This window comes from Aotus nancymaae, unplaced genomic scaffold, assembly GCF_030222135.1.
Source record: "Aotus nancymaae isolate 86718 unplaced genomic scaffold, 86718_ANA_hifiasm-v0.15.2.pri h1tg000011l, whole genome shotgun sequence".
NCBI classification, from domain to species: Eukaryota; Metazoa; Chordata; class Mammalia; order Primates; family Aotidae; genus Aotus; species Aotus nancymaae.
Window position 1 is genome coordinate 43,428,425 of NW_026988422.1, and position 24,227 is coordinate 43,452,651.

The following is a 24,227-nucleotide window of genomic DNA, read 5'->3' on the forward strand; positions in this document are numbered from 1 at the left end:
GACTTATTCACTACCACGAGAACAGTATGAGGGAAACTGCCCCCATGATTCACATTATCTCCCACCAGGTCCCTCCTAAAACATGTGGGAATTATGGGAGTACAATTCAAGATGAGATTTTGCTGGGGACACAGAGCCAAACTGTAACACAAACATTTTTTTTTTTTAAAGTACGATGTCCAGCATACAGTTTTCCAGCAGGAACAGAAGGAAATAAGAGCATGAACAAACATTGGCAGAAACAACACACTACAGAAACAGACTATAGACCCATAAAGACATAAGATATTGAAATTATCAGACACTGCACTACAAAACTAGTATGCTTATTATGACTAAAGAAATATTAGACATTCTTGAAAATGATAACAGAGAATTAGAAATGGTAATGAGTGACACAGCAGATTTGAAAGGTACCAAAAAATTATTAGTTGAAAAACACAATAACCAGCCAGGCATGGTGGCTCACACCTGTATCTCAGAACTTTGGGAGGCCAAGGAGGGTGAATTACCTGAGGTCAGGAGTTTGAGATCAGCCTGGCCAGCATGGCAAAACCCTGTCTCTACTAAAAATATAAAAATTAGCTGGGCATGGTGGCACAAGTCTGTAGTCCCAGCTACTCAGAAGGCTGAGGCAGGAGAATCACTTGAACCCAGGAGGCAGAGTTTGCAGTGAGCTGAGATCATGCCATTGCCCTCCAGCCTGGGCAGCAGAGTGAGACTCTGTCTCAAAAAATTAAATGAATGAATGAATGAATGAGAAATACAATAACCAAAATTAAGAATTCAAATAAGACCACTCTGCTTAAAATGCAGGAAGAGGAGACAAAAAGTAGAAAATACAGAAGAGTGAGTATGATATGTAGAGGATACATATATTAGAATGAATAATTGCATACATACAATTGGAGTCTCAGAAAAAGATTGACACTAGCAGAAAAATGTCTTGTACCAGAAGTCTATTACAAAAGTAAAAAGATTAAGAAAGAACTCTACCCTAATGTCAGAATTAATGGATACAAAGAAAAGAGGGCCCTGGGCCATTCTCTGTGGTGGCCAATTGAGCAACTGTATCTGGAGTATTTGCTTCAACTTCTTCCCTTACTTCTGACACTTATACTAATCAGCCAACTGTGGTGGAGATTTTCTCCACACCAAACCGGTGAGTACCACAGGCAGTAACTAACCCCAGGAGTCTAGAATTGGGTATAGAATTGCCATACCTAAGACAAGACAGGTCCTCTTCTTCCTGACATATATCCCTTCCACCCCCACATGTATAAGCCCAATCAACGCATTCCACTCTTGCCACAAAATTATTTTCTTTTCTTCTTTTCCTTTTCCTTTTCCTATTTAAAGATGGCATCTCCCTATGTTGCCCAGGTTGGTCTCAAACTCCTGAGCTCAAATGATCCTCCCACCTTGGCCTCCTTAGTAGCTGGGATTATAGGCACACCATTGCACCCAGCACCTCCCACAAAATTACTACATGCAGGCTCAGTAAACAGAAGAGACAAGAAGAATGCACAATTAAGGCTGGCTGCAGTGGCTCACACCTGTAATTTATTACTTTGGGAGGCTGAGGCAGGAAGATCGTTTGAGACTGGGAGGTCATGAGGCTGCAGTGAGCCATTATCATGCCACTGTACTCCAGTCTGGGTGACAGAGCGAGATCCTGTCTCAAAAAAAAAAAAAAAAAAAAAATATATATATATATATATATATATACACACACACACACATATACATACACACACACAAACACACACACATGCACAATTAAAAGATGAACAAATATCTAGAGTTTCTAAACATTTGAGTAAAATCAACATTGTGAAACACAGCCATCAAAATCTACTGTAGGCCAGGCATGGTGGCTCAAGCCTGTCATCCTAGCACTTTGGGAAACGGAGGTGGGAGGATTGCTTGAGCCCAGGAGTTAGACACCAGCCTGGACAACACAGGGAGAATAGGACAAAAGAAACAGGTGAACATATAATGGCTGAAAATTTTGCAGAACTTATGAAATATAGAAATTCTCAGATTTAAGGAGCCAAATAAATTCCAAGGAGGAAAAATAAAAAGAAAATTTGGACACATCATAGTGAAACTGAACAGCTAAGGCAAAGGGAACAAAGAAGATCTAAAAGAAAAGACATGCCATGTTAATGGGTTGGAAGCTTCAATATTGTGAAAATGTGAAATCATCTTCAAATCGATTTATAAATTTAATACAATCCCAATCAAAATCTAAACAGGTCTTTTTTGGAAGAACTTGACAAACTGATAGAAATTGAAAAGGTCAAGAATAGCTGGAACAATTATGAAGAAAAAAGGTGAAGGACTTATACCACTAGCCATAAAAACTTATTTTAAATCTACTAATTAAGACAATATTGTTTTAGTGTGAGGACAGATGAATAGTTCAAATGAATAGAGTCAACAATCCACACGTATATTTATTACCCACACATGATTTATGACAATAAGTATGACTACCATGTGGTGAAGGAAAGGATTGTATTTTCAGCAAATGGTGCTAGTTAATTGGACAACCTTAAGGAAAAATATGAATCTTGCCCACTATCTCAAAGCACACACACATACATTCCAAATGGCTCATAGTCTTAAGTGTCAAAGGTCAAATAACAAAGCTTCTCAACGGTGACAGAGAGAATATTCTCATGACATAGAACATAAGGAACATTATCTAAAAAGATTAATAAACTAGACTTCATTAAAATTAATAAATTATATTCATCAAAAAGATAGATACGTACATAAATATTATATATTTATGGTTTATGTATTGTTCTGTAATATGTAATATTTTATAATAAAAAAAGTTAAATCATCCAACAATCCTACAGCTGGGTATATATCCCAAGGAAATGAAATCAGTATGGCAAAGAGGTATCTGTCCTTCTATGTTCACTGCAGCACTATTCACAGTAGCTAAGATGTGGAATCAACCTAAGTGTTCATCAGCAGATGAATGGATAAAGAAAATGTGATATGTACATACATAATTGAATATATTCAGCCTTAAAAAAGAAGAAAATCTTGTCATTTGTGACAACATGGACGAATCTGGAGGACATTATGTTAAATGAAATAATTCAGGTACAGAAAAACAATTATTGCATGATCCCAATTATACATAGAATCTAAAAAAAAATTGAACTCAGAAGTAAAGAGCAGAATGGTGGTTGCCTGGGGCTGGTGGGGGTGGGGAGATGCTGAGAAAAAAAGGTAGAGTTAGAGTTTAATATCATTTTTGAATGTTTCTCCAATAACTTATGAGAATTATGATTAAGAGTCCATAGTTTCTATCCTAGTGAAAATAATAAATAGGTCAGTGCCTTGCACTCTGGAAGTGATCACTCACTTATAACCACGGAATTTAGCTAAGGGTTACGGATTAAAGGGAAACTCCTCTACACCTGCTCCTTTGACCAAGTAATCCATGCCAGTTTAGGGATCCTAGACTGTTCAGAAAATCATGTGGGCTAGAAAATGTGGAGTTATTGTCAGAAAGTTGTCCAATAGCTTCTACAGCAGGGGATAATACATATTCTCTACTGAAATATATATAGGAAAAATAATATTTTGCTCAGAAAATGAAAGACAAATTTGAAACCAACCAACCAATCAGCCAATAAACCAACCTTGTCTGGTTTCTCCCTGTTGTTAGGGATCCTTGCAACTAAAAGAATCAGAGTAGCCCAGAGGGGAAGCCATCTCTAACGCTGTTAGTTCACAAAAGCAAAAGTGGAAAGCATTTAATTAGTACAAATCATTCTTCCCGGAGGGAGCTGCCTTTTATATCTCTGATGAGCCTCAGGGCATGGGTGTAGAGGCAGATATTATGCTTTGTAAAAAAGGGAGAAGAATTTGGATATGGGCCGGTATCCTACAGCAAGAAGATAGATGAGGAACTGTGAAAGAAAAGTTGGTGAACAAGATGGCTTTGCGAGAAAGCCATCTTTCTCACAAAAATGTGAGAAGATCCTGCAACAGGATTTCTCCCCATTAACCACTAAAACTTCCAACAGAGTTTGCAATAGATCATGAAATGCTCAGTATAATTATATTCGTTTTAGAAACTAGTGAAAGGTACGAATTTTATATCCTGGTTGACTTGGGCAAAACAAAGACAGAGGATGTAGACAGAGAGTACTTGACTCAAGTCCTGAATGATTAAAATTAAGTATGTGTGGCAGGGTGTGGTGACTCACACCTGTAATCCCCAGCATTTGGGGAGACCAAGGCAGGAGGATTGCTTAAGCTGAAGAGTTCAAGACCAGCCTGGGAAATATAGAGCGACCTTGTCTCTGCAAATAATTTAAAAATTAGCTGGGTGTAGTGGTGAGTGCCTGTGGCCTCAGCTATTCAGGAGGCTGCATCGGGAGGATCGCCTAGACCTAGGAGGTCAAGGCTGTAGTAAGCTGTGACTATGCCACTGCACTCCAGCTTGGGCATCAGAGTGAGATGGTGGGCAGATCATTTCAGGTCAGAAGTTTGAGACCAGACTGTCCAACATGTCATCAGCCTGTCTCTATTAAAAATACAAAAATTAGCCAGGTGTGGTGGCACGTGCCTGTAATCCCAGTCATTGGGAGGCTGAGCCAAGAGAACTGCTTGAGCCCAGGAGGCAGAGGTTGCAGTGAGCTGAGATCATGCCATTGCACTCCAGCCTGGACAACAGAGTGAGACTGTGTCTCAAAAAAAAGAAAATAATACATGAGGTGAGGGGAAGAGATACTAAGGACATTTCTCTTTCAATACAAGGGACAAGAAGAATTTCAGTTATGTCTAGTGTGTATGTGCATTTGTGTATATAAATAATTAAATTGAATCATATCATACATACTGTTGTTTCTTTTTCTTTTTTAGAGGGTGTCTTGCTCTGTCACCCAGGCTGGATATGGTGGCATGATCTCCACTCACCACAACCTCTGCCTCCAGGGTTCAAGCAATTCTCCTGTCTCAACCTCACCAGTAGCTGGGACTACAGGTGCTACCCACCACACCTAGCTAATTTTTGTATTTTTAGTAGAGACAGGGTTTCACCATATTGGTCAGGCTGGTCTTCAATCCCTGACCTCAGGTAATCCACCCACCTCAGACTCCCAAAGTTCTGGGATTACAGGCATGAGCCACAATACCCAGACTATTGTTTTAAAATATAGTATTTGACACTCAGTAACATATTATGATCAACACTGATAGTTATTTAACCAAGGCCTTTTTGTTGAATTTTAATTGTATTTTTCACCCTCACCCCCAATTTCTTACTATCCTAATGAATGCTTCATTGAATATTTTGAGGCTAAATCTTGGTTTACCCACATGATTATTTACATATGAAATGACAGATTTATTTTTTTAACCTAAGTTTGAAAAATGTCTAGTGAATTCTCCTTGGGGCTAAATCTGACACAAATACTTCTAACTATGTATTTAGAATATTATATTATATGTATTAGGGTTCTCTAGAGGGACAGAACTAATAGGATAAATGTAAAAATAAAGGGGAGTTTATTAAGGAGTATTAACTCACACAATTATAAGGTCCCATAATAGGCCATCTGCAAGCTGAGGAGCAAGGAAGTTAGTCCAAGTCCCAAAGCTGAAGAACCTGGAATCTGATGTTTGAGGGCAGGAAGCATCCAGCACAGGAGAAAGGTGTAGGCTGGGAGGCTAAGCCAGTCTAGTCTTCTCATGTTTTTCTGCCTGCTTTATATCCTGGCCACACTGGCAACTGATTAGATTGTGCCCACCCAGATTAAAGGTGGGTCTGCTTTTCCCAGCCCACTGACTCAAATGTTAATCTCCTTTGGCAACACCCTCACAGACACATCCAATATCAATACTTTGCATCTTTCAATCCAGTCAAGTTAACAGTCAGTATTAACCATCACAATATGATATATAATATTTAGAATATTCTTAAGTGTAGAACAGGTTGCTGCACTTCACAGGTGCAACACAACAGCAAGATGATTATAACTTTCTAAATAATTCACATGAAAAATATCCATTAATCCATTAATCATGGATATTCCTAATGTACCCATACTCACATGAAAAGTTACCAAAAAACAATTCCTCTGTACATGGACAACCCTTGCTCTTCCACATATTTAAAGTACTTTAGGAGAAGATAAAAATTTTAAATTATTTACTACAAATAACCATATTATAGGTCAATGAAAAAATCCTTTTAAAAAAATCTGTATTTCTCACATATTTTAAATATTAACTAAACATGAAATATAATTATAATCTAAAAGTAATCATTTCTGCTTTCTTACCTCTTTTATCTTGCTCAGGAATTCAGCTTTTTCATAATTAGATGTACCATCCAGTTTTTCCTTGTTATCTGTGAAAAAACCCCTATGAACAAAGGAAGCCAAACAGATTCATATAAGAACATATTTTCCAGAAAAGTCATATTTGCTTATGAAATCAAAAAGTTCCAGTCCCCATCTCCCCACATACGTATGTATATATTTATCAAAATAAGCAAAAATGTGTACTCCTTTGAATTGATGAATTCATATTTTATTTATTTATTCTTTTACTTAAGAAGCAATTATTGGTCATGTGCAGTGGCTCATGCCTGTAATCCTAGCACTTTGGGAAGCCAAGGCGGGTGGATCATGAGATCAAGAGATTGAGAACATCCTGGCCAACATGGTGAAACCCATCTCTATTAAAAATACAGAAATTAGCCGGGCATGGTGGCGTGCACCTGTAGTCCCAGCTACTCAGGAGGCTGAGGCAGGAAAATCGCTTGAACCCGGGGGTGGAGGCTGCAATGAGCGGAGATCGCACCACTGCACTCCAGCCTGGCGACAGAGCAAGACACGATCTCAAAAAAAAAAAAAAAAAACGAAGAAGAAGCAATTATTGAACACATATGCTGCCAGATATGTTTCAGGTACTAGGGATACAGCATATGCAAGGTCCCTACCCTCATGAAAACTACATTCCATGGAGGGGTCAGGAGATAAGCAAGTTATAAAAAAACAAGTAATATATCTCAGATACTATTAAGTCCTCCATAGAACACAAAGTAGGATAAACCACAAAAGGATCCTGAGAGCAAGAATGCTGGTCTAGACAGGTGGTCAGGGAAGACCTCTTTGAGATGATCTGTGAAAAGACCTGAATGTTAAGGGGAGCCAGCAACATGAAAGTCTGAAGGAAGAGCTTTTCAGGCAGAAGAAACATCAAGTAACAAGACAGCGGTAGGAAAAAGCTTGGTGTATTCAAGGAAGAAGGATAAGGAGGCTGGAGACACAGACTGAAACTGGATCATGCAGGGTGTTAAGGCCAGGCCAGAAGTTCAGATTTTATTCTGAAAGGAACAGGGGTGGATTATTTAAGCAGAAGAGCAACATGAACCTATGGATACCTTGTTAAGATGACTCTGGTTACTTTGTGGAGAAAGACAACTGTGGAGGAAGATCATGTAGAAGGCTCTGGTGGTGGACCAGAAGAGATCATGGCTGTTCAGGCTAAGGGGACAGTGGTGGCAGTGGTAAGAAATAGATTTATTCAGCATATATTTTGAAGATGAAGGCAATATGATGTGACTTTGAATTTGGCTGGAGTAAGAGTTGAGTCAGGGTTGGGTAGTGAGTAAAGCAGAAACGGTAGATGACCCCTGGGCTTATGGCTGGAGTAACTAGGTAAATAGTGGTACCATATTAACTGATATGGAAGACTGTGGGAAAAGCTGTTTCAGGAAGGTGAGAAATCAACAATTCTGTTCAGGACATGTTATGTTTGAGATATATAAGACATCCTTCAAGTGGAAAGGTCAAGAAGGTATACAGTATCAACATTTAGAGCTCAAGTCATTGAAGTAAAGAAAGTATTTAAAGCCATGAAACTGAAAAAAAATCACATAGGGAGGGTATGAGAAGAGAATAGTGAAGGACTGAGAACTTGACATTTTTCTTTTTTGAGATGGAGTCTCATTATGTCACCCAGGCTGGAGTGCAGTAGCGTGATCTTGGTTCACCACAACCTCTGCCTCCCCTGTTCAAGCAATTCTTCTGCCTCAGCCTCCCAAGTAGCTGGGATTACAGCCACATGCCACCACGCCCAGCTAATTTTTGTATTTTTAATAGAGACGGGGTTTCACCATGTTGCCCAGGCTGGTCCCAAACTTCTGATATTGTGACCTGCCTGCCTCGGTCTCCCAAAGTGCTGGGATTACAGGCATGAGCCACCACGCCTGGCCAAGAACTTGAAATTTAGAATCAGAAAAAAGAATTAGAACAAGTAAAGGATACTGAAAAGCAGCAATCAGTGTGGTGAGTAAAATAAGAAAATATGATATTTAGGAAGCCAAGTAAAGAAAGTACTTCAAGAAGGTAGAAGTGATAAACTGTCAAATCCTATTATGAATTTGAGAACTTTCAGGAGTTGACTAGACCACTAAAGTTTAACAGGATGGAAGTCATTGGTAACTGTGGCAATTCTGAAACCATGTTAGCTCAAAAAAGCATCTATAGTCTTCATAGCTTCACATACTTTAATGGCAAGTATATACTCTAGGCCACAAATTGGATGTCATTTATATACAACATTTAACTTTCACATCTCTCATGTGCTGAAAACCAGCTGAATGGCAAATAAACACCATAGCGATTTAAAAAGGTAGGCATTGGATTTGTCTTCATCTCTGTAATCACACTGGATATCAATGATAAGAAAGAACAAGGATCAAATGACAATGCCTCCTGTAGATTTATGGAGCATTTGAGTTACTCTTAGTTGTCCAAATACACATGGAATTTTTTCTTTTTGAGATGGAGTCTTGCTCTGTCACCCAGGCTGTAGTGTAGTGGCATGATCTCGGCTCACTGTAACCTCCACCTCCCAGCTCCCAGGTTCAAGTGATTCTCCTGCCTTAGCCTCCTGAGTAGCTGGGACTACAGGTGCCCACCACCACGCCAGGCTAATTTTTGTATTTTTAGTAGAGCCAGGGTATCACCATATTGGCCAGGCTGGTCTCAAACTCCTGACCTTGTGATCCACCCGCCTTAGCCTCCCAAAGGGCGGGGATTACAGGTGTAATCCATCCCACCTGGCCTACACATGCAATTTAAACTTGTGGTTGAGTGATTTTGTTTTCCTCAATATTTTGAATTCAAAATAGGTAACAGTGCTATTAACCAGCTTGCAAGTTAAAGATTTCATGAAGGAAGGCCGGGCATGGTGGCTCATGCCAGTAATCCCAGCACTGAGAGGCCAGGTGGGCAGATCATGAGGTCAGGAGATCAAGACCATCCTGGCCAACATGGTAAAACCCCATATCTACTGAAAATACAAAAATTAGCTGGGCATGCTGGCGCGTGCCTGTAATCCCAGCTACTTGGGAGGCTGAGGCAGGAGAATCGCTTGAACAAGGGAGTTGGAGGTTGCAGTGAGCCGAGAATATGCCACTGCACTCCAGCCTAGTGACAAAGCGAGACTCCTTCTCAAAAAAAAAAGATTTCATGAAGTAAAATAAAGGGTTATAGATTGATAGGAAAATGCGTTGTATAAATTATTGTATAATTTCTTATAGAAATCTTATAAAACAGCACTGATTCTTTAAATCCACCTAGCAGGAACCTAGACTGCCTCTCCCTATCTTCACAGATAGAGGAAATCAGCTAAGGAAGAAAATAGGAAGAATACAAAGAACTTTCTTTTAATTTTCCAGGTAATAAAGAAGAAAGTTTTTTTAATAAAAAGGAGAACAACTTATGTCCTTGATCACCACATTAATATAAAGCACTTTTCTTTCGTGAGATTCTACACAAATCCAAACTCTTAAAAAGCTGGGATTAAAAATAATGATAAATCACTACAAATGGAAGATCAATGAATCCTTATACATGTTAGCTAACATGAAGACGGCTTATAAATAAAATATCATCAATGTAATGAGGTTTTTATTTGTAACAGCTAGAAATAATCTGAGCTAATCCACATCTTCCACTATGATTTCTTGTCTACTTTTTCTTCAAAATATATGTAAACTAATACTATTGAATCACAAAATAAAAGAATTTTTTTTTGAGTTGTAATTGTGGTATTAATTGAGCTTTCTTATTTTTTAATCTAATACTGAAGATAAAGATTATTGCCATTTTGTGAACTGATGATGGTAAATCAGCATTGCTGTTTTGAAAGACCTATTACAATATTAATCACAATATATCCAAATGTATATAGAAATGACCTACGTTATAATAGGATTCTACATGTGAGGTTACTTGTCTTTTTGGAATCTACTCAGTCCCCATTTTGTTTCTTAAACTGTCAGTGAACCATTGGAGTAGTCCCCGGAAGCCATGTTATAAGTTAAGACTCCATCTTCTTGTGCAGAGCTGATTGGATTAGGAACCAAAACTGAGCAAACACATTCTGATGTGAAATCTGGGGATTTTCTGGGGAGAGAGTGTATTGATCAATCTTTAAAGATAGTTGGACCTGTGCAAGGTCAATTCAGAGGATTTGGCATAGGCAGACGTTGCCATGTGCTCACCAAGAGAATACCATGTGCAGATAAAGAGACAAATGAAACACTTTCACAAAATGCAGCACAGACTGAGGCTTTGGATGGATGGAATGTCTCCTTCAGTTTCTGGTTCTAGTCCCATGTGTAGCAGTTTTTGCCCTGGACTTCCCTGTATTTTCTCAGGAAGTTTGGCAAGTCTCCCTTGAATAATAACAACTCTAACAGCATGGGTAGATGGGTTGTAGCCTATGCTACGTCCCACTAATGCCTTCCCCTATGAGCATTTTTGTTTGTAGTGAGTCAGAAACTGAAATGGGAATAATATATACATTCCAAAGAGTCCCTTCCTTTCCCCAAGCTGACACCATTTTTTCTCTTGATCATTTGAAGGACTAATTTCTCAATGAAAAGGTGATTCTACAAAGCTATCACACATATTTTAGTAAACTAAGAGAATATAATTTTCATGTCAAATTAAAGACATGTTTTTAAAAGTGAAAACATAGCATAACTATACTATAATATCATATTAACATATCTTGAAACACTTCAGTAAAAATAAAGCATTACACTTACAGTTTAGCCTCCAGAATCGCAAGGGCTTTCCTTAGCTCACTGACCTGTTGTTCCCAATACCTTATCGATTCATGTAGTTGTGCTATCTTTAAATTGTGATCACCAAGAACCTATTAAAAATTAAACAAAATATGGTATCATCACCAAGTGCTTCATAACAGCAGTTCAATTCCACTCAATATTCATGAATTACTCATTCAACTTTTATACTGGGGGTGTACTTCTAGGAAAAAAAAGCAATCATTATAATTATTTCTCTATAAAATAAACTTGGACACAAATAATTCTGAAATCATCAGAAAAACCCAAAATTTACAGGGGAAGGCGACTAAATACAGCAGTGAGAATGTGACTACTTTAAAAGATTTTTGAGACAAAAATTAACTTTGTTTACCACTTGAAAAAATTAAACAAATCCATATTGTCACAATCACCTTCATTTATCATCCCAGGATACCAAAATGAGCATTATTTTAAAAAGTCAAAACAAATTGGGTTTTTTGTTTCCTTTGATAGCTATGTTCATGCTGAAAATAATTTTTATTTCTTAATATTTAATCTAAATTTAGGAAATGGAATAATTGGATACTATGAAAAAAAGTTATGATTTAAAAGAGGGAAAAATTGATGGAGAAAATTTATAATGAAACAGATATTTTTGCAAGGCAATTTTGGGATCAAGAAAAAGAAAGTCAAACTTATTCAGCCTTAGGTTTGCATTTCTGCTTGTGAGGGACAATGGAGCTTAGACAAGGCTGATGAAACAAATTCCTCTTCTCTTCAACATAGAATTACCATGGACATAATATTTAATGCCATCTAACCCTCGACAGCAACGTGGTATCAGAAATACACCTGTGGGGAGAACTGAGGTGCTTTCAGCCACGCCAGGTGAGAGAGGTGGGTAAAGGCTACTCAAAATGCTTTCTTTCTCTTGTGCACCCATAGCTAGTTCCAGAGCTAACAGGAGTCGTAGAATTACCATCAAAATGAGCAGAATGTTGAGAGGCCTCTGATCAATCAGATTTAGGGATACATGCTGAAGGCTTAATCAGTCTGACATCTGTTATCTTTAATCCTTAGTCCTCCTTGCCTAGACAGGTAGGCTGCCTTAAGGGTCACATGCTATTATTTTTTTCTGCCAATATCCTATCAACATAACCTGGCTGCAGAGACTTCTGAACTATACGTCCCATGTGAGAGTAAATCTGAAATTCCTTGTGGTCTCAGTCTATAGCCAAACTACTGTTTGCTAACCTCAGCCAACAACAATGACAACGAACTCCCAAATATAAAGTATTTAATAGGCATGACCTCATTTAATCTCTACAAAAACACTCTGCAGTAGGCAATATTAATACTTACATTTTATAGATGAGGAAACTTCAGGTTTGTAGAACTAAGATTTGAACCCAGTTCTGTGTGATACTTAACTTTGTGCTTAAAAAACTATTCTCTACTGATGGAAGGGTAGGAGGGTGGGCAGGCTGGCTTGTGGAGAGTGGGGAAGGACCCAGAGACGAATTTACTCCTGCCACCTTCAAGCCTGTCTCATTTGGCCTTAGAGACCTTCAGAGTACAGGCTAAGGAACACATACTTCATTTTCCCAAGCTAGTTGGTGGTGGGCTTGGTTTATTATTTATGAGGCCAAAACTGGAAACATGAGCTTGGGCACGCAGATAAAATATGTTATATATAGCCTCTATATTTTCCTGTAAGCCCAGTGCTTCCTTACTATGTTGAAATTTAAAAACAGATAATGTTTTTTTAATGCACATATTTGAAAGAAATTTTCATTTTACTAATGTTTTGTAATTGGATATCATAATAGATATATTATAATTAAGATGAGCAGAACCACCCTATATAAAATATTAAGTTTTACTGTTGTACCAGTATAGTTTTACATGTGATTTTTCAAGACACATAGAAAAAATATACTAAAGATTCATTAATTTGATTAATCATGATAAGAGGTTAACAGGCATTTTTGCTTTAATTAACATAATATTTACATTAACCACCTCAATTACAGTCACCTCCATCAGCTTATGTTTTCTCATCTCTAAAATAAAGATAATCCTCACAAAATACTTATCACAGTGCTGCCGTTCAGCAAATGTTATCACAGTCTTCTAACAGAAGTACAGAGTTCTGACATATTTCTTTTCTAGTTCAACAGACACCTGGCCTCCTTTACATATTAATGTTGCTGTACCCAATATTAATAGACGGCCTACTCTGTTCTGTTATTCCACATTCAGAACTAAGGACTCAGCCCATGGTTATTCATTTTGTTATACAAAATGAAGCAATCTCATGGAAATGTTATATATATATCAGTATATTTGGATAGTTCTGTATGTTTTCACAGTATTTTGGCCCATCAAATTCAGTTGGTACCTAAGGCATTCCTAATTTCCTTCTTCCCATTATATTCCCAAGGAGGAAACCACAATTGCACCATAACACTGTAAAGGAAGTGTCAGAAAATATTGATGTGCAGAAAACATCCTCTCAGCATGGCATGAAGATGAATTAAAATCAACTCCTTTTTTATTGAGGTGCCTAGATAAGGCTTAAAATACATATATAGTTTATTCTTTCTTACCACTGCAGAAGTAGTAACTGTTTCTTTTATTTTTGATGCTTTAGTTTGTAATTTATCCAATTCTTTCTTCTTTTTATAAGTCTCCATTTTCTTTATTTCATAGATATTTTTAAATTCATTAATCTATAGTGACAACCATAATAAACCAATTTTAAAAGTTTAGAAAATCCTTTAAAAAATGTGTCAACCTAATTCATATTTAATCTAAGTATAACATATTCAATCCAAGTATATCAATAAATAAAAAATAAACCAAAAAACTAGGGTTTGCTTATTTTGCAGTATCACAGGAAAAATCATGAACCACAAGGGCCAAACTGTAATTGCTGAATATTGAAATAGTAAATTTTTAAGAGCAATAATAACAATGATTATTAATAACTAATTATAAAAGCAATTGCCAAGGTAGTGATTTACTAGTAAATCACCACAGCAGTAGTGACCAGATTTACAATGTACTAAGCAGACAAGAAAAGTAAAAGGAAGGAATGAAGAAATTATCTAGGAATCTAAATTAACATTATTTCATGGGAAATAAAACCAGCTTAACACAGAGCAAACAAAATCATTAAAGACAGAGCAGCTTGTAATCCTGAAAAACTTCTTACCGTTTTATCACAATACCACTTGTTAGACCCTAACGAACTATGTCACCCTCTTATCAAAATCAAACATATCATGGATTTGTCTGTAAAATGGATTACCAAGAACAAGGTAACTAAGTAGAAAGGCCTGGGAAAGCACATTCAACTCTGTATTAAAGAGCTATGAAAACATATGCCTGGGTGACTTCTCATTAAAGCCACCAGCTGCTTCACCCAAAGTGGCTACTCTGAATGAATATGATCATTACTAATTATCACTGTGCCAGGGCACAGATGCATATGAATGAAACTTCACGATTAATAAATTTTGCTGAAAATTGAAAATCTGGCCAGGAGAGGTGGTTCATGCCTCTAATCCCAGCATTTTAGGAGGCTAAGGCAGGAACACATCTTGAAGCCATGAATTCAAGACTAGCCTGGGCAACATAATGAGACCCAGTCTCCACAAAATATTACAAAATTATCCCATCATGGCATTACATGCCTGAAAGAAAGGAAATCGAAAAATTTGCATTCATACTTTGGCTGAAGCCTTCTCCCAAGGTCTTGCAATCATAGAAATAATATTGGCAACTACTATTTTGTTTGGTGTTGCCGGGAATATTATAGGTTGAAGATTCTCTGACACCTGTAATAGTTTTTCCTTTCTCATAGGAAGGGAACAAATAGGCTGTGACCATGGCCTTTGATGTGTCTTTAGTAAACACTGGTGGTCAATTCTTTAATATCCATCCACCTCAGTTGGTCTAACCCACTGGACATGACATTCCCTTACAGTACATTGTTGTTCCAGGGATGGGCACTATTTTTTTTTTTTTAGCTGGAGTCTCTCTGTTGTCACCCAAGCTGGAGTACAATGGTGTCATCTCGGCTCACTGCAACCTCTGCCTCTGAGGTTCCAGCAATTCTCCTGCCTTAGCCTCCCGAGTAGCTAGGATTATAGGTGCCTGCCACCACATGGGTAATTTTTGTATTTTTAGTAGATATGGGCTTTTATCATGTTGGCCAGGCTGGTTGAACTCCTGATCTCAGGTGATCCACTGGTCTTGGTCTCCCAAAGTGCTGGGATCACAGGTGTGAGTCACTGCACCAGGCTGATGGGCACTATTTTAACCTGGCCAGGTCATAGGGTCCAACTGTCACTGGCAGCCATGTTGTGACCATGCCTTAGGATGAAGGGTGAAGGAAAGAAGAGAGGACCCACTGCCTTAACTAGTTCTAAAGGCTGCCCCACCTCAGGAATTCCTAAATTGTGAGATAATAAAGGCCCTTACTGTTTAAGCCAGCATGAGTCAGGGCTTCTGCATTTTTCATCTGAAAGCATCCTAACTGGTACCCTTTCCCTGGGAGATGGAGCAGGAGTAGGCAAACAACCCATGAGCCAAATCCAGCACCGCCTGTTTATGAAAAGCAATTCTCATTCATGTAGGTTCTATTTGTGGCTACTTTTGTGCTCAAATGACAGAGTTGAGTAGTTGTAACAGAGACTGCATGGCCTTAAATATTTAGTATCTGGCCCTTTTCAGGAAAAGTCTGTGGACCCCTGAGATAGACTATTTACATACCGTAAGAAAGAGGAACCTGTCATGCTTGCAAATTCCCTATATGAAGCCTTTCTGGGCTTCCTTTCTTGTGAAGTTATTAACTCATTCATTAAATAAAGTATTATTATAGTGTGTCTGCCATGTGTGAGGTACACAGCCACTGTTCTTGCTGCTAAAGATACAGCAGTGAATGAAGCAGACAAAACTCCTGCCCTGGGCAGCTTACCTTCTGGTGGGCAAAATGCAGATTGGATGCCATCCTTGACTGAATGTTTTGGTCCCAGGAGAAGTAAAGAAAAGTGACAGGGTTCCCCAGATCTCCACTCCTCCACCACCCTGGAAGTCCTTAGCCAGTTATGCCCACACAGACACACCCCACTATTTGCCCTATAATTCAAGTGAGCCATACCAGGTGTGGATTCTGGACTGATCAGAGAGAACAGAATCCTGCTTTCAGTGTTTATCATCATTGTCAACAGGAAACGAAAAAGTAAATCCCTTTTGATCCTTGTTGTCCTGAAACTTCCTTTTCATTGTGATAACAATAAATCCAAGTAAGGTCTAGCTCAGTGAGAGGAACCTTATCCTATTTTTGAGATACAGATTTCAATTGATTCAAGTACTGCAACCCAAGCTAACAGCTAGTTTCAATCTCAAGAAAGGTTCAAGGACCTTGGCTTTTATAATTTATGTTTAGAAGTTGCAGACTGCCCAAAGAAATGCGCTCTGATGTGAATGTGTACCCCTAAATCCATGTTCAAACTTAATTGCCAATATGATAATATTAAGAGGCAGGGCTTTTAGGAGGCGATTAAGTCATGAGGGCAGAACCGTCATGATGATATTAGTAACCATATAAAAGGGTGGGAGGGCATTTAGCTAGGTCTTTTTTTTTTTTTTTGCCTTCTTCCACATGAAGACACAGTATTTGTTCCCTCTGGAGGAGGCATCATTCAAGGCATTATATTAGAAGTGGAGACTGGCCTCTCACCAGACATTGAACCTGCTGGCACCTTGATCTGGGATCTCCTGAGCTGTGAGAAATTTCTGTTATTTACAAACTATCCAGTTTCAGTTATTTTGTTATAGCAGTTCAAATGGACTGAGTTAGACTCCTTGCCAGCTACTTTACAACGTCCCTCTTACAGGGATGATTAGAGTGAAGCTCTCTGTACTCAGGAAGAATAGTACATAGCTTCAGTGTAAAATGATTTCTGAAGAAGTAGGCACTTTTAAGGATAAAGAAGCCCAGACTTGATTGGAATTTTGAAATAGCCCAAATCTTATCATGGAATCAATTGCCATAAGAATCAGTTACTGCTAGATTTTAATGATTTAAATTTTAATTAAGACTCAAGAAAAGTAATTTAATAAATATTCCCTCCCTCCCTCCCCCTCCCCCTCCCCATCCCCCTTCCATTCCTTCTCCTTTCCTTCCTTCCTCCCTTCCTTTTCCCTCCTTCCCTCCCTTCCTCCCTCCCTTCCTTCCTTCTTCCCTTCCTGTTCCCTCCCTCCCTTCCTCCCTTCCTTCCTTCCTTCTTTCTCTCCTCTTTCTAACACAGCAGTCAGTATTGCAAGTCTAAGTCCAGCTTCCTACATTTATAACCTGAGGTTATGCCAATTCCCATCATGGATAGAGCAGCATCATGAGCTAGGCTTCCCTACTGCAGAAGGAGAATGAAGACTGTTGCTGGGAACACCTAACATGCAGACAGCCCACCTCTCCTGAGTCAACTAAAGCAGGACAAGGAAGAAACAATCATAACCGATCTGATGCTGAATTTTAATTAACATGGCATAGCAGGGAGTTCAGCCCCCACAGTGGCAGAAAAAGATGCAGTAGCTATTCCTGCCCCACCCTCACAAAATTGCTGGTCTCAAAACATTGTTTTCTCTTTAAGGCCCTCAGTTCTGTCCAGCCCCTCTGCAGGCCACTGCTCTCTCTGATTCATTCATCAGGAGCAACAGAGCTGATAAATGTCTGAACACCCTGGTCCTGTCCATACAGTCTCAGGATTACCAAAGGCAACCAGATAAGATGGTAGCCTATTCCTTGTCCCTATATGGCTGCGTATAAGCAAGGGGACACCCCAGTGTTACAAATCCTGTCACTTATATTCATCCCCATGAACTGAGATGTGCTACCCATCAAATATCTTCCCCCAGAGGGGAAGTATCCTTGAGTTTTCCACTTATCCCATTTTCCCAGTGTTCACAGAAGACACCACAGAGGCTGCTTGCCAGCCTTGAGGACAAATAAATTATTTCCCGTTTCCTGCCCCAGATTCTGTATTTTAAAGAATAAATCATGTCACTTACCTGTGCAGCCAACTCTTGTTTTCTCATTAGATATTCTGCCCTTTCTTTTTCCATTAGCTCTTCTGCCTCCTTAATAATTTTTTTTTGCAATGCTATGTCTTCTCTCTTCAAGTTTATTTCAGTATAAGTCTCATTTATGTAAACAGTGGTGGTGGCTTTTTTCTCCATAGTTTGGTTAAGTGACAGGATAAACCTCGCATGCTTCCTTGCTAGCTCTTCCTGTTTCTCCCTGGGAGGAAAGAATTGCTCAGAGTGAGAAGCACAGCTCCTAAGAAAGGAATAAAGTCTCTGTGGTGAGATGAATCCTCAGCAGAGGAAAACTGTCAAGAATACTTATTTTATGACTGTGTTTATGATTTTCTTTCTTTTTTTTTTTTTTTTAGACGGAGTTTCGTTCTTGTTACCCAGGCTGGAGTGCAATGGCGCGATCTCGGCTCACCGCAACCTCCGCCTCCTGGGTTCAGGCAATTCTCCTGCCTCAGCCTCCTGAGTAGCTGGGATTACAGGCACGCGCCACCATGCCCAGCTAATTTTTTGTATTTTTAGTAGAGACGGGGTTTCACCATGTTGACCAGGATGGTCTCGATCTCTCGACCTCGTGATCCACCTGTCTCGGCCTCCCAAAGTGCTGGGATTACAGGCTTGAGACACCGCGCCCGGCCTGTTTATGATTTTCTAAGCTTGGTTGAAGGCCAGGAGCAGTGGCTCATGCCTATGAGCCTAGCACTTTGGGAGGCCAAGGCAGGCAGATCACCTGAGAGGTCAGGAGTTTGAGACCAGCCTGGCCAACATGCTGAAACCCCATCTCTACTAAAAATACAAAAATTTGACAGGCATGGTGGCATGCACCTGTAATCTCAGCTACTCAGGTGGCTGAGGCAGGAGAATCACTTGAACCCAGACTGCAGAGGTTGCAGTGAGCCAAGATCACGCCACTGAACTCCAGCCTGGTTGACAGAATGAGACTCTGTCTCAAATTAAAAAAAAAAAAATGTTTGAGATGAGGACAGCAGGAAACAAGCATCAACCGTGCAACTTATACCACTTTAGAATGTCGTGTGGCCCTGCCTTGCCCCACCAGTCCCCACATGCCTGGTGGTAACCACAGAATTTTTTGGGTTAAAGTATACAATGACTCAAAAGTAGTTTTGAACAGGTAAATGGGATCTGGCCAGATGAGTGTTTTGATATGTAGTGTCATCATGTCTATCTCATCATCCTGAGATATGCAGTTAAGCCAAAGAAAGAGAAACATCTCATCACATCTCCAGCCACCCTGAGTGCTACAGCCCTTCAGGGAGGGCCCAACAGAAAGCTCACCTTCCTCCGGACAGAAATCAGGGAAAGAAAAGAGTCCATCTTTACTGTTTGGAGGATGCTTGAAACCTAATTTGAGCCCTCTTAGCTTCTCCCAGCTGGAGCCAAAGCTGAGCTCAATAGGAGTCATTAACCTCACACATCCATTGCTGGTCAGTGTTCACCTGAGGAAGACCTTAAGACTGGGAGAAACGTCTACCTTGAGGCTAACAACAAAAGATTTACAAAAGGGACAATCAGTGCCAGGTCTCTATTTTTCCTTTTTAAAAGCTCCTGCAATGTAAAGACCCCTTTCCTTTGGCTAGTCCTCAGGACTAGCGACTTTTAAAAGAATTGTGTTTGAAGGCTCAGGAAAGTAAAAGCAGGCTGTTGGGAAGTTTGCTTCCAGAGGTCAAACCCCACAAAAGAAAAGAATAAAGAGAAGCCTAGTTGAGAGGCTCAGTAGATGGTCAGATAATAGAGCCTTTGTGGATGCAGCAGAGGAAGGCTTCTAAGAATGAATCAACCTGAGGACTGTGGAGCCTCCGGGAAACAAAGCAAAATAAGTAAACTCAAAAAACCTCACTAGGTGTGCTGTGATGGGCTGAGAAGAAAAGAACACTCACAAACGCAGTGTGGAGCCTCAGGAAAGCACATTCAAACAGTTGCTCTGTCTGTATCTAGGTTTTGAAAATTGCCCAGGACAGGAGACATACCCACCACCTGTCAGAGCTTGTGGACACTTTGATATGCATTTTTCCTTGAAAAATTGATGCAACAAATGATTGTAGCTTGATGATGCCAACACAACTGGCACCACCTTCTGTTTGTTATGGCCTTTCCATAAAGATTTGTCTAGAGCAGTGGATCCCCCAATGTGCTCAGGATCAGCAGCAGCAGCGTCACCTGAGAATTTGTCAGGAATGCAAATTCTTGTCCCATGCCACTCCTCCCAGATCTATTAAATCAGAAATTTTGGAAGCAAGTACCAGTAATTTGTTTTAATTACAAACAGTAGTTGCTGCTGGGTTTTAACAAGCCCTCCAGGTGATTCTGATGCAAGCTCAAGTTTGAGAATCATTGGTCTATAGGAATGTGATGTTGGGACCAGTTGATATAAATACCTAGCCTGGGTATTATTTTTCTTGTTATTAGTTTAGGAACAGATAGTCTAGTTTATGTAGCAGGCTCTGGCCATTGTGGCTAGCATGCACCATGCACAAATCTGCATTGTGAATCCCCAACAGGGATTAGAGTATCTGGTTTTTCTCAAACTTATATAATCATAAACTTTCTCTTTCATGGAGCATCTCCCAGCACAGGTGTTCTGAGAGCTTGGTTTGAAATCCATGTCCCTGGGCCTGGAGATCTCTACCTGATTTCTGTTAATTTGATATATGGGGCACCAGGCAACCCTCTGATTATTTTAGCTTCCCAAGAAGACTTTTTCCCCTATGATAAGGTTTCCTTGTGAACATTTCTCACTCTGGAAACTAACATGCTGATATTTATGATATTTATTAAAATTTATCAAATTTTCTCATGGGGTGAGTAATTCTTCAAGGGGTTCCTTCTTTCAGAATATATCTCTTCCTTTCATGAGCTACCGAAGAGTTGTGATCCCCAATTCACAGATGGAGAAAATGAGGCTCACTAAGGGGTGTCAGATCCTGAGCTACAGGCAGTTTCATATACTGTCTCATTTAATTACAGATAAAATCTGGAACTAGCCCCATCCTCAGTCCTCCAGTGGATTACAAATATGACTAAATATCTTCAATGAACTGAAATAGATACAATAGGTCTGGTTTGATATTAGATTTACAATATAATCCCTGCCAGATTTCTTACTTTGGTGGTGGGGGTTTGTAAACTTAATTCTATGAAAATGGAAACGAAACCCACTGTGTGTCTACCTTTGGAGGTAGCATCAGAGGTAGTGTGATTTATAAACAGTAGTTGCTGCTGGGAAGCTGGACTGACTTTGAAATATTACAGGTCTGCTGGCTGCTGTGGTTGAAGATTTTCTGCTCTCCTCCTCAGTCCTCTGCATCCATCACCTTCCCTGCCCCATCAGCCAGGGTCATCTCCTACAACCCATTTTCACCCCTCAACTTGCCCTGCCCCAGTTCAGATCAGAGAGTAAACCCCTTCCAACAATCTTCCCATTCCAGCCACAGACCCCTTCTCCCTCAAATACTGAATATAAGAATACCTACCCCAGAGCTTCATTATATTTTGTCAGGTCAGTTATTTTCTTCTTCAGCAGCTCTATTTCTTTCTCTGTCCTTATAATTCTCATTTTTATTGTATTTATCTCAAAAAGATTTAATCTGCGAGCATCTCTGACACATTCTTCAAAGTAAGTGGAAATATTACTACATTATTTGAGGAAGAGCACGATTATAGATACTGAGTTTTCAAATCCTGAAAAAAAAGTCTTTCTTTGAAATACTCTTTTAATAATGTTTTTTATCAGGCACCTCTTACTCCCTCGGTCCCTTTCAATCTTACCTACTAATTATTTCTCATTTCTGCTGGTGCTATAGTGATCAGCTTTCTGTGGCCTTGGATCATCTTCAGACAGGTGTAGTCTGCTAGTGCCTGTGATTCCACACACTTCTCACCTCCTGCTTAGGACTTCTATAATTTCTACCATGAGGCTTCTTTATGCACCCACACCCATGCATGTATAACCCAGAAGTGTAAGAGGTAGGGCAAGCATCAGACCAATGACAGACAGGAGGCAGTGCATAAATATTTCTCCCTCTCTCACACTGATAGATGGTCCTGAAAAGAAATAACACTGGGTCTTGGGGGCTTCTTCTCATAATTAATTAGTTCCACTTAGCAGCAGCCACCATCATAATATACCACATATTATCTCTTCCTTGTCCCCTGCTTTGGTCTCCTTATCTCATCCTCCTCTTTGGATTATACTCTCTAATAAAATAATAATGCAAAAGCCATTACCTCAGGCTCTGCTTTCTGGGGAACCCAATGTATTAAAGAAATAATTATTCATCGACAAATAACAAGTCAGTGTAACCACATGTGACTTCAGAGGATTATCTCAGTGCATGACAGATGGTCAATATGCATGAATTTTTGAACACTGATGTTTAGAAAGGTGCTGGACTACTCATTTCTACATAACAAATTCCCTAGAAACTAGCTCATAGCTCTCCTGAGAGAGCTAGGATATTTTTTCTTTCTAGGCTACTAGTTAAATTGCTTATTGCAGAAGGCCTTCTCAAACTTGGTGTCTCAAATATGCACATACATCAGCTGGAGATCTTGTTAAAATGCAGCTTCGGATACAGTGGGTCTAGGATGGGCCCAGAGATTCTGTATTTTCTCACAAGTTCTTACATGTTGCTTATGCTGCTGACACAAAGACCACACTTTGAATAGCAAGGACTTATGACATAAGGCCAACTAATTAAATTACTTGGTTAAGCATTTAGCATGTATCAAAGACCTTATAAGCTATTAAGATATTTTCCCCCTTCTAAAATATTTGTTTCTGATTATAAAAGCAACCCAATCTAGAAAATAAGGAACAGCAAACAAAGGAAAAAAAAACACTCTTAATTCTACCTTTGGTGCATTTTTTTCTAAATCTGATTTTCTTTCTCTGCACATATAGTTTGTTGTATTTTCCCTGTCAAACTAGACTAACATCAAGCATATTGTTTTAAACTCACTCTATCAGTCAGGGTCCAATTAGGAGATAGAAATCTCACAGTAAATTGAAAAGGGAAAGTTTAATAGAGTAAATTATTAACTACAACCGAGGATTAGAGTAATTAGAGGATTAGGGAATGGGTGGTAAGAAGTGAAGAGAACTTGAAAGCGTTCAGAAATAGCAGACATAAGGGTAGCCACCATCCCTAGGGCTGAGATACAGTGCTCGAGGAAATAGCACCTTGAGATCTGGGATCTAGGCCTCATTAAAGAGGCTGTGCCTCATTAGAAGGCAGAGAAGTTCCTGAAATGCTGGGCTGATGGGACTTGCTGGAAATCTGCTCTCTGGGGGTGTTAGGGGCACCTGCCCACAGAAAGATGCCATACTTAGAACTCACTGCAAAACTACCCAAGAGGGTGCCAGAGAAGCTCTTCATGGAGAGGTGCCTCACTGGTGGCTGAAGCTACCCAACGGGTATTGGGGGAAGCTGCTGGGCACTGTAGACTGCTGGATGCTGCAGGGCCACAGCCTGGAGAAGCTGCACGCACTGCAAGAGTCAGCCAAGCTGAGCACACTGGAACCAGGAAGAAACCCCTTCCTCCTCCATATCCCTCCTATGCCCTCTGCTGACACAGTTTAACATTGTGCCAGCTGGTAAAGGGGAAAATTTAGATGGCTAACTGGAAAATCTACTTTTTATTTTTTTACTTATTAAGACCACTCTTTTTAGGTTGGGCTCTCTGGGAAACAGATTTTAAAATGTGTGTGGGGAGCACTGATTGTGTAATGCTCTGAGGAACATCTCTTTGGAGGAAATAAAAGGCTGGGCAGAGGAGGAGATTAAATTGTGATGAGCTTTGGAGCTGTGATGATGCTCTAGAGTTGTTCTACATTGAGGCAAGGGAGCCAGGCCTTCGTACCCTCATAGTGACCAATCATCAATGTGGGTGGCAGGCATGGGGAGAGAACATAACTTGGAGTGAAGCTTCCTTTTTTTTTTTTTTTTTTTTGAGACGAAGTCTCACTCTGTTGCCCAAGCTGGAGTGCAGTGGCGTGACC

General features: G+C 39.6%; 1 protein-coding gene across 2 annotated transcripts in view; it reads right to left on the bottom strand.

Moving 5' to 3' along the window:
• CCDC175 (coiled-coil domain containing 175) overlaps nt 1-24,227 on the bottom strand; it is an 82,508-nt gene that overhangs the window by 52,735 nt on the left and 5,546 nt on the right. Inside the window, exons 1-5 of one of the 2 annotated variants that reach the window (XR_010342048.1) lie at nt 21,700-22,712; nt 18,185-18,413; nt 13,717-13,839; nt 11,105-11,214; nt 6,318-6,399 (exon numbers count right to left, since the gene is read on the bottom strand). Coding sequence is in view for 1 of the 2 variants with exons in the window: in XM_064374894.1 (XP_064230964.1) it covers nt 6,318-6,399; nt 11,105-11,214; nt 13,717-13,839; nt 18,185-18,413; nt 21,700-21,835 (680 nt within the window). In the remaining variant the exon portion in view is untranslated. Of the gene's footprint in view, nt 1-6,317; nt 6,400-11,104; nt 11,215-13,716; nt 13,840-18,184; nt 18,414-21,699; nt 22,713-24,227 lie in introns of those variants that run through there. The other variant, XM_064374894.1, reaches the window with a different exon arrangement.